General features: G+C 36.8%; 1 protein-coding gene across 1 annotated transcript in view; it reads right to left on the reverse strand.

Annotated features, from left to right (window-relative positions):
- The window catches only part of SCYL2 (SCY1 like pseudokinase 2), a 45,824-nt gene that overhangs the window by 5,042 nt on the left and 27,455 nt on the right, over nt 1-13,327 (reverse strand). Inside the window, exons 11-15 of the mRNA XM_090272639.1 lie at nt 10,270-10,402; nt 6,493-6,611; nt 2,357-2,457; nt 1,008-1,074; nt 772-864 (exon numbers count right to left, since the gene is read on the reverse strand). Coding sequence (XP_090128765.1) covers nt 772-864; nt 1,008-1,074; nt 2,357-2,457; nt 6,493-6,611; nt 10,270-10,402 — 513 coding nt within the window. The remainder of the gene's footprint in view (nt 1-771; nt 865-1,007; nt 1,075-2,356; nt 2,458-6,492; nt 6,612-10,269; nt 10,403-13,327) is intronic.

Genomic DNA, 13,327 nt, shown 5'->3' on the forward strand with positions numbered 1-13,327 from the left:
CCAGCTGGTGCACTGATGCAGATGGGTCCCTAGGAACACCCGCATAGCAGAGGAAGCTTGTATTACTAGCGGCCTGCCCTCTGGAAGATAATTCCAGTTTTGGGGGGGTTCCCTCATATCTCACTCTCAAATTATTTAAGGAACCCAACAAAAAAGCCAGAGAAATAAACAGCTTCTTTTACAATGGCTGTATCAAATTTGATGTTTGTCTTTTTCTTTTATCAACCTTGCTACACTATAAACTCACAGTATGTTCTTTTATAGTTTTGTAAATCACAATGTCCAGTACCTCCATGGCCTTACCCACACAGGCACTCTAATTTGTTGAATGAAAAGAAGAAAATGGCCCTCAGCAGAAATTCAAAATTGAAATATTTTTTTATATTGGATGCTAACCAATATTTCAATTGGAAAGTATAATTTTATAGTTTATTATTACTCAAAGTCAGAAGCAGAAAAGAAGTACAGAAATTACCAAGGGATATGACTGGCAAAGTACAGCAGAGTCAGGCAATCTAGAAATTTACCATGTGGGAGGCTGTGTAATAAAGAAACTAAAAATCTTAAGTATGTTTACTCTCAACATGGGTCAGCTCATGTTCCACTGATAACTTTTAAATTTCATAAAACTAATTAAAGAATATTTCTTGTTAAGATGCTAAACATTATTTCCCAATAAAACTCTGTGGTTTACAATGAGTCCACACACACACACACACACACGTATATACACATATGAGTAATACAAAGAACTGTAGTAAAGAAACGTACTCTTTTATGTTTATTCTGTAACACATCCTCTTTATTTTCTGATTGACCACCGGTCAGAAAGTCTGCTCCAATATTGTTAAAGACTTTGTCAAACTGATGAAATAGAAAAAAGTAAACTGCTTAAGGGACATAAAAAAAAAATTTGTGATTTTATTTCTTAAAGGGCAAAGCCCCCCCCCAAATGAAGCACACTGTCAAGCACCTTTTACAAAAAGTTAATCTAAGTATCTTCTTACCTGAGATCCAACATTTGTAACTTTTGTCTCTTCAGAAGCATTCATTTGATTTCCTATGTCCAAAGATCTGCAGGAAAATTGAGAATTACGACAAAGCAATCAAAGGAAATGCATATTTTTAAAATATTCATACTAAAAATAGTTCATCTGCATTTAATTATTGGAATCTAAACAAACTGCAACTTCATTATTCATTCTATAAATCTTTTTTCACTATTTACTAGTAGTAATATCTGCTTGCCCCCAAAATTAACATTTGTATATAAGTTTTTCTTTCTTAACTCAACACTTGAGATTTACTAGAAAATTTACTCAGGATGTCATAAAAGCAGACAAGCAAGGTTCTTACTGTCAGTTTATACACTGAGAGAAAAGATATAATATGGGGAAAAGTTTAGAATCTGTGCCTCTTAACAATAAATGCTACAATCATTGTGATGTGGACCCAATTCATGCCTTGAAAAAAAAAAAAAGGATTTAGATTGGAAGAAGGAAAAGAGAAGGTTCATTTATACCACCAGTATCGATACTAGATATTAAAAATTTTGTTACAATATTTTTAAAATTATTTTTCAGAGTTTCTATGTTTATATAGTCTACCCATCAAACATCGTAAATATCAATATATACATCACAGAATACTTAAAACATACAAAGGCTATTTCACATCATTGTACAACACACCTTTTGTATTTACTTCCATAAGCCTTCATTTACATGGGAGTGGAAGCTAAAAAGTTTCTTTTTGGTAACCTTGTTCATGATTGATATCAATTTTACTGATTTTCAGCTGTCTTTGGGCTGGAGTTAGCCTTTACCAGGTATACTCAAGCTGTTTGTTCCCTCCCACCCCCCAGGGCAAAGAATATAGTGAAGATTTGATGTTAATAAACTGGCATTCTCCCATGAATAATTTTCACCTTTTCCTTCTTCCTTTGAATATAAAATGAATGCTCTATAAATGTTTCTGGGGTTACAGAAAAGAAAAAGGGAGAAATCAAAACACGAGGATTTTACAGATTTGAAAACTATTTAGAAGTTGTGCTCTTAATGACCAGTACCCTGTGCTTACAATGCCTGTGGCTAATGCTGACAAGGGATTTTCTCAGAAATAGAATTTTCTCTACACAGAAAAATGTTAAGATTATATCATATTATATACTTTTGTACACAGAAATGACATTAGATTTTCAACAATGGTCTATTTTAACTCAGTTCAATTTAATATGCTGGAAAATATTTTGTCAAGCTGAAAGCCATCGATTTTTCTAGTCCATATTCCAGAAAACTAATGAGATAATTTTAATCTTACGCCTAGACCATGTGCAATTCACATGCAACCTACTTACTTCTGCTGTTCTTGCATTATATGAAGTTGCTCCAGTTTAGTCTTATGTTCAGACTCCAATCTATTAAGCATCTCTTTAATGACGGAAATGAAAGAATTGAACTGGTATAACAAGAAATAGATTATGGTTATGTTTCAAGTTAGCAATAAATATTAACTAGTAAGATAATTCAGCAAGTTAATCATAATAGTCCCTATTGTTAAGAATATGACCCACTCATACCACTGATGTCACAAAAAAGTGTATTTAAACTCAATGTATCACAGCAAGCTTTTACAGTATCTGAGTATGATGGTGATATAGTTAATGACCCTTTAAGTTCCAAAAAGCATGTCTTAATTTTGTATCTTGACTAACAGCTATTATTCAGGGGTTTTATATAAATTCATTCCCAGCAGTTATTTCTTATTGATTTTCCTAGAATAATCCAAAATTGACCATCTAAATTTGTGCATATCCAGAAACAATATGCTTAATAATGGATAAAAAATTACTGTGTATTCAGATTGTTACAAAAATGTTTAGCCAAAATGAACTTTGTTTTCTGAAAAGTCAGACACACTAAATGTATATAATCTAATAATTAAAGTTCATAAAGTAAATCTAACACTATGTCTTAACACAGTGGTTAAACTTTGCTTAAGAAATTCTTACAGTGCCCTTCAGGATCATCATAAAAATTTATTTGAATAATACCATGTATTACAGAAAAAGAAAATCTAGAAACTGCTTTCTTCCCCTCCCCAAATCTCATAACTACACCTTTGTACTGGGTGCTTATACATACACTATTTCATTAACCTCACAACTCTTCAAAGTTGGCTTATTAATATTTCTATTGTATAAATGAGGAAATTCTGGCTCAGCAAGAAAGTACCTCAGAGATATTAAGTAACTTACATGGCAGAAGTAGAATTCATCCTGTCTCCAAAGCTTTGCTCTTTTCTCCTACACATTCCATTGTCTCTCACCATGCTCTACCATCCACTTATCCTTCGTCTTACCATGACAGTCACAAAAGGCATGTTCCCTTACAATGACCACCTCTCTGCTGATTCATTTTTAAAACTTTTTAATGAAGAATAACATACTAACAGAAAAGTACACATACTAAGTGCACATCTCAAAAAATTCACTAACTGAATTTAATCTTATGAATTTAGCCTTATGAAGAAATAGAACATTAGCAACACCCCAGAAGCTTCCTTCTGACCTCTTCCAGTCATTGACCACCCTCTCCCACTATGAGTAAACACTAGTCTGACTTCTAGCACGTAGTTTTGACTGTTTTTGTACTTTATATCAGTGGAATCATTCAGTACATCCTCTTTTGTGTCTGCCTTCATTTGTTCACCATTATGTTTGTGAAATCCATTCATATCGTTACATGTATCATAGTTGGTGCAGAGTTAATGTAGGCCTGAACTGCTCTCCTTGGGAAGGCTTGTTTATAAGTAAGGTTGGCTCTTGGCTGGTATCCAGGAACTCAGAGGGTTCCCACCATTAACCCATGATAGTGGCTAACTGCATAAACTGTACAAAGAATATGTTTTATGCTGAATACCTGCTTTCCTTCTGAGAGTCTGGAATTTGAGTACAAGACAGACAGAGGGTGCTACTTGATTAGCTCCCAGTAAAAACTCCAGGCAATGAGTCTCTAATGAGCTCCTCTAGCTGACATTTCACACATATTGTCACAAGTCATTACGGGGGAAACTAAGCACGCTCTTTATGGCTTTAGCAGGAGATAACTCCAGAAGCTTGAGCCTGCCCTCCGGTCCCCACTTTGCCCTACGAGCCTTCTCCCTTTGCTGATTTTGTTTTATATTCTTTTACCATAAGAAATCACCCATGAATACAACTACATGCTGAAGCCTGTGAATCCTCTCTAGTAAATCACTGAATCTGGAGGTGATCTTAGAAGCCCTCCCTGAACATAAGTTGTGTTTGTGTTTTGATTGTTGCATGGAATTCACCACTTTTTAATCAAATGCTAAAAATATATTTTCCTTAATTATCTCATCTTTTTCACATAATGCATAATACACTTAGATTATTTTCAATCAAAACCGACGGAAGAGGGTAGTCTTGAATTAGGAACCCTGTCCATAAAATGAATAGGAAAACAGACCACTCTAAGTTAGACCATGCTAACTATTCTTAAATACCAGAAGATAGGAATCAAAGTATTTCTGTTGATGAAAACAGGCCCCTAAAAAAATCAATCATCAGGCTGAATAAAACACACCACATTTCAAACAAACTTATGTATCCTAAAATAGGCATTTGAGGATATTTTAAATACCCTAAATCATAAACAGAACTAAGAACAGAAACAACCCAAAGGTGAAGGCTATCTTGAACATATGATCATCCTATTCTTTCTTCCACAATAGTCACTGCACCCCTTTTTGCCAACCATAACATCAACCATGCCATCCAAGACATGAAGAAACTATCAAGCCAAAAACTAAAATCTAAGAACACAAACTTTCAGAGGCTTACCCTACCACTTCAAAGAAATTTTGGATCTGATTCATGTCACAATTTCTCTAATTTGAAAACTCCATTAACTCAGTACTCTCCCGTATGCCCAAAGCTCTCTTCACTCCCAGCTTTGTTCTAACTCACTTTCAGTCCTTAACTCCAAATCTTGCCGGCCTCCCATTTCTGACACTCAGTTTAACAGTAACCCTTCCCAGTCCTTTCCATTATACTTCATTAAACACCAGTTCTCTGGTGAACAAAGTGTGTCATTACTCTGTATCTCAAATTTTCTCCCAATAAATTGTTTCATTTCTGGCACTGCACTAACTGCTGGGGATATAATGAAGAATAAGCTATAATAACCAGCCTTCCGGGAGAGTCGGGCACATAAATACATAGCTGTGATAACTACAGTGATAGAGCGATGCAGAGAGACAATCCTACAATAATTTTTGAACGTATTACCCCTTTACTCAAGCAGTTCAAATATCAAAATCACATAGGCATTTAAAATCCACCTATTTTAGTCTCAATTTATCCTTCTCCCACTACTCTCCTATTATATTATAGGGATCGGTCAGCCTGGATTCTTCATTCCCAATGGCAAATAGACTAGAATGATGCCCAATTAACCCCTCATTCTGCTACTCATGCCTCTGAGTAATCCCCTATCTTTGAGCACAAGCAGGATCTGTGATGTGCTCGTAACCAATAGAATATGGCAAAGGTAATGGGATATCATTTCCTTGATTACATTTATAAGACTGTAACTTCCATCTTTCTAGCATAGTCTCTCTTTTTCTGGCTTTGATAAAACAAGTTGTCAGGTTGTAGAAACCCATGAAGCAAGGAATTGACAGTGGCATCCAGCTAAGAGAGAGCTAGGACTGAGGCCCCCAGTCCAACAGCCCAAAAGGATTCCTGCCAATAACCAGGGACTGAGCTTAGAAGCAGACCCTTACACCAGATAAGCCTTCAGATGAGACACAGTCTTTGACTGCAGAAGCAAGAGAAAGTGAGGAGAACATATGCTTTGGCTTGGCTGATCCACAGAAATTGTGAGATATGTACTTGTTGTTTTAAAGCATCAAGGTTGGGGTGATTTGCTATGTAGCAATAATGAATACACACCCCAGACACATTACATTAATATTTCTTTGTTCATGTATACTTCTCAGCCCCAAATGTGAAGTAGCGTCAAATCCTACACACCTTTCAACATTCTGCTTATACACTATCTCCCACTGAAGCCTCCAATAATCCATCATTCCACCTCACATACTCCTTACTTTGAAGCCACAAACTTTCACTTCTCTATGACATATTTTCCTTGTTTTACCAATATTTATATGTAATATATTTCTCTATTTTTAAAAAGATTTTATTTATTTATTTTTAGAGAGAGGGGGAGGGAGGAAGGAAGAGAGGAAGAAAGGGAGAGAAACATCAGTGTGTGGTTGCCTCTCGCCCACCCCCTACTGGGGACCTGGCCCGCAACCCTAGCACGTGCCCTGACTGGGAATCGAACCACAACCCTTGGGTTCACAGGCCAGTGCTCAGTCCATGGAGCCACACCAGCTAGGGCATATATTTCTATATTTAATGCCAAGAAACAGAATAAATTAAATAAAGCATTAAACTACTCCTACCTGATTGAGATTAAGATTATTTTCTATACTCAGAGGAATAAGATGAGGCAATACTTTGCCAGCCAGCTGCTCTTTGGTGATTCCCAACTTCTTATGAGTAAAAGTACATTTGTAAATGCCTGATAGAAAAAAATGAAAAAATTGTATAATTTAATACCACAAATTAATAAAAATTAGGAAAACATTCATCTACATGAAATCTCTTGATAATCAGTATAGTTACAAATTTTTCCTTATCAGTGCCGAGAATATGGATCAGAATGATTTCAGCTTCATCATCAGTTTAGATTTAAACACCAAGACATATTTACCCTGTATTCTTTTAGTTTAAGAGCACATTTAATAATAGTATAACATTAAAAACCCATCAGAACAGACTTCTGGCCAAGACGGAGGCTTAGATGGACACACTCGGTCTCCTTCTACAACTAGAGAGGAATACAACTACTTCAAAACAAAAGATAACTAGAAATTCCAGAAAATAAAGCTACACGGAAGCCCAACATATGAAGTTATAAACCAGCGACACCCTTTGGGCAGGTAAGAAGAGTGAAAGGGGGTGGTGCTGTTTGCGGTAGCACCAGGGACAGCGGCAGGGAGAGCAATCTCAGCTGCAGTCTAACCCCAGCAGCTCACGACCCCAACGCTGGGAAAAGCAGCCACCGCATCACCCCGAACAGTGAGGCCCAGAGGGCGGGAGGACGGATCCCGGTCTCCTAGCAGAATAACTGCAGGAATCCATCTTGGACCCCCGCCCCCACACAAAGCGCCACAGCGCTGCGAAATAGGTTGCGGATTGCCACTGGTCGCTGGGCAGTGACGACAAAGCACCCCGGCGCGGCAAGAAAGGTTGCTGGTCCGCCGCCGGTCACTGGGTTGTGACGACAAAGGGCCACAGCGCGGCGAAAAAGGTTGCGGATCACTGCCGGTCGCTGGGTTGTGACGAGTACACAGGCACTGCCCCCTATAGCCGGCCCAAGAAAGCAAAACGCATCTGTCAAAATGAGGCAGACAACTACAGAAATCCCGGTGGCGCAGCTCACCAGGCAACAGATGAAGAACATGACAGATGAACAAATAAGAAACCTGTCAGAGGCTCAGTTCAGGGCCATTGTTATCAGGTGGCTTACAGAATTAACAAAAAATCTGGAAAAAGATGAGAAAGAATTGAAAAACACTCACACTAAAAGGAACAAAAGCACATACGAGACAGATGGTGAGGAAATAAAATCCAGAGTTCAAATCAACAAACCAGAACATAGAGAAGGAACAAACAGTCAACCAGTGCAGAGAGAGGAAACGGGAAGCAAGGATGAGAGGATCAGAAACCTCTGGGACAGCTATAAGAGATCCAACATACGGATGATCGGATCGCCAGAGGGCGAAGAAGAAGAACTAGAAATTGAAAAATTAAGTGAAAATATAATAAAGCAGAACTTCCCAAACTTGGGGAAGGAAATAGACTTACAGGTCCAGGAAGCACAGAGAGTTCCAAAACAACTAGACCCAGGGAGAACCACTCCAAGACACATTATAATCAAAATGTCAAAAGTTAAAGATAAAGAGAGAATCTTAAAAGCAGCAAGAGAGAAGAAAAGAATCATGTACAAAGGGGTCCCAATTAGACTATCAGCTGACTTCTCAAGGGAGACCCTGCAGGCAAGAAGGGACTGCCAAGAAATATTCAAAGTAATGAAAATCCAAAACCTACAACAACGAATACTTTATCCAGCGAAGCTGTCATTCAGAATAGAAGGGCAGAGAAAGTGCTTCCAGGACAAAGTAAAACTGAAAAAGTTCATTAGATTCAAACCACTGTTATATGAGATGTTAAAGGGGCTGGTTTAGAAGAAGGAGGATCAAAACTATGAACACTAAAATGAAAACTGGATCACAAGAAACAACAACAGAAGCAGGGAATTGAAACAAAGGCAAACTAAACAGGCAACGAGAGTGGGAAAAGAACTATAGGTATGGGGAGCATATTGGGTGGAGGTCAGCAGGGAGGGGGAAGGGGGAGAGGGAGGGAGATGGTACAGGAATTAAGAAACATCGTAGGAGGGAGTGGAGTAGACAGAGAGGTTGAGAAGAACTATATGCACAACCAATAGACATGGACTAAAGGGGGGGACAAGGGGAGGGAGGGGGACCACCGGGTGGAGGGGAGCAGAGGGAAGGGAAATTGGAACAAATGTAACACTGTAATCAATAAAACACATTAAAAAAAAAAAAACCATCAGAACAAAGTACAGTTCTTACAGTGCAGCAGTATGGTTACAGAATGCCCTCTACTCTGGAAACATTTAAGTATACATTTCAGACCTCTCACTCAGCTGGAGACATCTATTTCAAAGTTTGTAAGTTTAGGTCCTACACATTTATTCACATCTTTAACCAGTGAGACTCAACGTATTTGAATCTTAGTAATTTAATTCAACTCCACACAATCCCCCCCTACTGTCTCGCTTATTCACTGGACCTTCAAGACTCTGCTGGTCACACCTATTCCACAAAGCCTTCATTTGGTCAACTGAGCACATTTACTCCTCATTCTCTAAATGTTTTTGTACTGTAAGCATTTTGTATATTAATTCAAGGCTTTAGAGCCCACCATCACTTATTATTCTCCTATTAATGTACACTTCACTTACTCGTAAATACTTAAAGAATAACTTTACTGAGAACTTACTGAATGCTTATTTGCTAGGCACTATGCTAATTACTTCCTCTTCAGTTGTCTCACTGAATTCTCACAAGACTATTTATAATGAGGTTATTTTTATTCTTATTTGATAAATGAAGACATGGATTGGGGCTAGGGCTCTTTCCACTATGCCAAACTTCTTCTCAAGAAGACTAATTTCTTTGAGCCCAAAAGTTACATACCACATCCCAAAGTTCTATATCTTTAGAGGTCCACAATAAATCACTTGCTGGCCATTCCTGTGAATATTTACTGAGGACTTTCTACAGACCAGACATCATAATAAGTGTTAAAAATACCTATATTTTGGCTGAATTTTTCTTCAGAACTAACAAAGGACTTCAAATTTAGTAGAAGTGAATTTTTTATTGATTTTGTGATGCATTAGTTATGTCTGCTTCTATTAGTATAGCAGAACTCCAGCATTTCCAGTTGGACTCTCATAGCTCTAACTACTTACAAACGCTTTCAGCGTTCCTTGATATAGTAACCTATAATTATGCTGATAGAATAAAATGTGCAGTAAGGCTAATATGCTTCATCAGCACGTCATCACTTAGTGGTTAATATTTAAACATATCTAAATTAAAAACCAGCTCTATCACTTATCAATTGTGTAATCATCACTTCTGAGCCTCAGTTTGCTACTGTACAACAGAAATAACAGTACCTACTTCACAGGATCTTGGAGAAAACAAAATAAGATAACGCAGAGAAAATACTTAGCATAGTGCCCCTTACAAATTGGGTATCAAATGAACACTAGGTATTGCTATTAAGACTAGTATCAGTATTTCAAGTAGCTTTGTTTACCTCTCTTTTTTGGTACCATTTTACAGGGAAAACTACATGCTATCATGGTATTTGTGAAGTAAGAATTCCCAAATGTCTTATTCTTTTGCAGATGTCAAGGTTCCACTGCTCTTGCTAAAATTAACACAAAGAAAATTTATATCATGGCATTTATCCCATCATTCTTCAATTACTGAATGTTATATACAATACTTGAAAAACTTATTTGCATGATTGTAAAACGATTAATTAGTATCAAATGACATTAAGTTTTCAGCTACCTAAAATCCCCATGAGGACTGCGGGTTCCTTGGATGGAATCTGTTGCAAGAAGGGCAGGATATCATCAAGTACAAACCACTTATCCAAGTATTCCAAAATCTTTCCTAAGCACACTAATGAGTTTACACGGACCTATCAAAAGAGGTAAATTGCATTAGTCATTTAATATCTTTATGATCTCAAACAAAATATTTAAGTGTAAATTTAATCTTCATATAGATATATGTTAAAAATAACCCAAGAATGAAAGTAAGTTTAAAAGCTCTCATCCCCTTATTGATATAGGAAAATCACATAATTACAAATTCCCCTGACTTGTTTCAGAAAGCATTTACAATTGCTTTACCATGACACAAGTTAGGTAACAGTAGAAATGACTTCAATTTTGTATTATTTTAAATAAAGTGATTACGATCTAAGAAGATTTTCTCTATGTGTTTATTAAGAACATTTCTTTGGGGACATCTGAATCATAAAGAGGACTACATTCTCCCACCAAGTAATCAATTTTACTGGGCTTCCACTATTTTTCTATAGCTCAGGTTCAATTCATTCCTTTTTTACAATGTTTAAATTTTTATTGTTTATTCTATTACCGTTGTTCCAATTTTTTCCCCTTTTGCCCCCTCCACCCCTCTCATCCCTCTCACCCACAGGCAATCCCCTCTCCATTGTCCATGTCCATGGGTCATTCATTCATGTTCTTTGACTAGTCCCTTCCCCTTACTTCCACCATTTTCTCTCTACCCTCTTCCTCTTTCTCTCCTACAGCTGTCAATCTGTTCCATGTTTCCATATCTCTAGTTCTGTTCTTCTCGTTAGGTCATTTTGTTCATTAGATTCCAGTTATAAGTGAAATCATATAGTGTTTGTCTTTCTCTGACTGGCTTATTTCACTTAGCATAATAGTCTCCAGTTCCATCCTCAGGTTCAAATCATTTTAAACTAAATATTTTAACAACACATAAAAAGAATCTATTATTTGTCCCACATAAAGTTTTCTATTTCTAAATATATCTTTAATACAGTTATTAAAACCTATTTAGGAGCTCTTATCAAAATTCTATCATTCATTTTATTATTTTGATAAATATTTCACACACTATTGTTTCAGCTGGAATTTGTTAAGATAGAATACTCAGCCAGGAGCATATCAATAAAACTCCACTTTTCAAAAAAAGTAAACTAAGCAAAGCAGAAAACAATTTAGTTTAAAAAGCACTGTATTTCTGCAAGACGAATTTTTTTTCTGAAAAATAATGTACATTTTCTGAAATTCAAACACAAGGGATATTATAAATTCAAAATGATGTATAAAAATTAAACTTACTCTTAGTTTTACAAAAGGAATCACTGCCTTCTTTATATATGTGTGTGTGCCTATGTGTATACACAACATACACAGAGAAAATGGAAAAAACATTTTACTTTTATGATGTATAAAATATTAATCATGTAAGTCATAAATAAACAGGGCTCTTGGAGCATTTTCCCTAATTTTGCATAAAATTCATTGCTTTCTTTATTTTCAGGGAACTGTATTAAAATGTAATGCTAACTCATGATTCATGTTCCAGGAATTTCCTAGTTAAAATATTTAAACCTTACAGGTCTATACCTATGAATGCAATTCAGGAACTCACATTTGCCACTCCAAAGGTAAAAGCACTAAAGGTAATATATAAAATGCAAATCCACTTCAGTTACAGTTCTAAATCCATTCATTGTAAGTCTTTATAAACAACAAGCCTTTAAGGGCTTGGTTGGCATCTTAAAAAAGAATATAAACATCCCAGAGCATTACAGATCATTTAAATATCAATGTTTCCCATCTCACTCTGCACACAGAACTGAACTACAACACCTGCTTTACTAAACATATGCTGCCATGAAATCTAGTGGGGCTTATCTGACTTTTTAAAGGGCATTTTGAAAATTGAATGTTAAGCTATATATTATTACCACCTAGTTTGAAAGTTACTATTAAAATTAGAAAATGTCTAATGTTGATAAAGAAAGATGCTCAGAGAGGTAGAGTGACCTGCCCAAGGGCTCAGGAATAATGAGCAGCAGAGTCAGAATAAAAACTCAGGTTTTTTTTTTAACTTCATTTCATACATGTTCATTTCAGTAAACAATGACTTTTTTGTACTTTGCTGTTGTTTTCCAGTCGAGCCTTTCTACCAAAAAAATAAAAACCCTAAAACAACAACAACAACAACAAACCATGAACTAAAATGGATTAGATGTCTGTAAAGTCAAGTCATGTCATTTAAATCCCTTTGGCCTATAAATCTTTTAAATTACAAATACTTATTTTTATTGAAATTCACATTTCACACACACACAAAAAAGTGGATGAACTCTCCAAAGAACTATCTTTACCAAATGCAAATTTAATAATATGCCCATTATCAAACATCAATATAAAGACTGATCAGTTGAAGGAAGGACCTTCCTCCATTTTTTCTAAAGCTGCCATTTGAAGAGAGCATTCAGTGCTACTTCTATAAAGAAATATCAATGAGATAATTCTTATGATTTACAGTTAGAGAAAAGGTGGGGGACAGTTATTGCCCCCAATGTGAGATGTTGTTTATTCTACCTCCCTGACTACGAAGTACCGTATTTTTCACTCCATAAGACACAAAAGTGGGGGGAAATGTCTGTGCATCTCATGGAGCAAATATTGCATCACAGACCGTGATGTGTGTTACCTGACCTGTCAGCAGTGGTGAGCGCTGTTAGAAGAGGAAGCTGTGGGCCCAGGCGAAAACCCTAGGGACGCTTAAATGTCCCACTTTACTGCTGAATCTCAGGGCGTCTGGTAAGTTGCTGTCCGCCTCTACCCAACACCCGGGACCTGGGAGAGTGCAGAGCACTGCCCGACACTCCCAGCTACAACCACTGACCTGTCCAATCAGCTGAGGCTAATAAGGGGTATGAGACACAGTGCCAATTGCCAATTGTCTTTGACACTGGGTGGGGTCTGTGTCAGAAGAACTGCCTCCAATCACCAGTCGCTGTGTCTTAAGCTCTGCCAATCATGAGGCAGAT

Source organism: Furipterus horrens, unplaced genomic scaffold, assembly GCF_987537825.1.
Source record: "Furipterus horrens unplaced genomic scaffold, mFurHor1.1.pri manual_scaffold_4, whole genome shotgun sequence".
NCBI lineage: Eukaryota > Metazoa > Chordata > Mammalia > Chiroptera > Furipteridae > Furipterus > Furipterus horrens.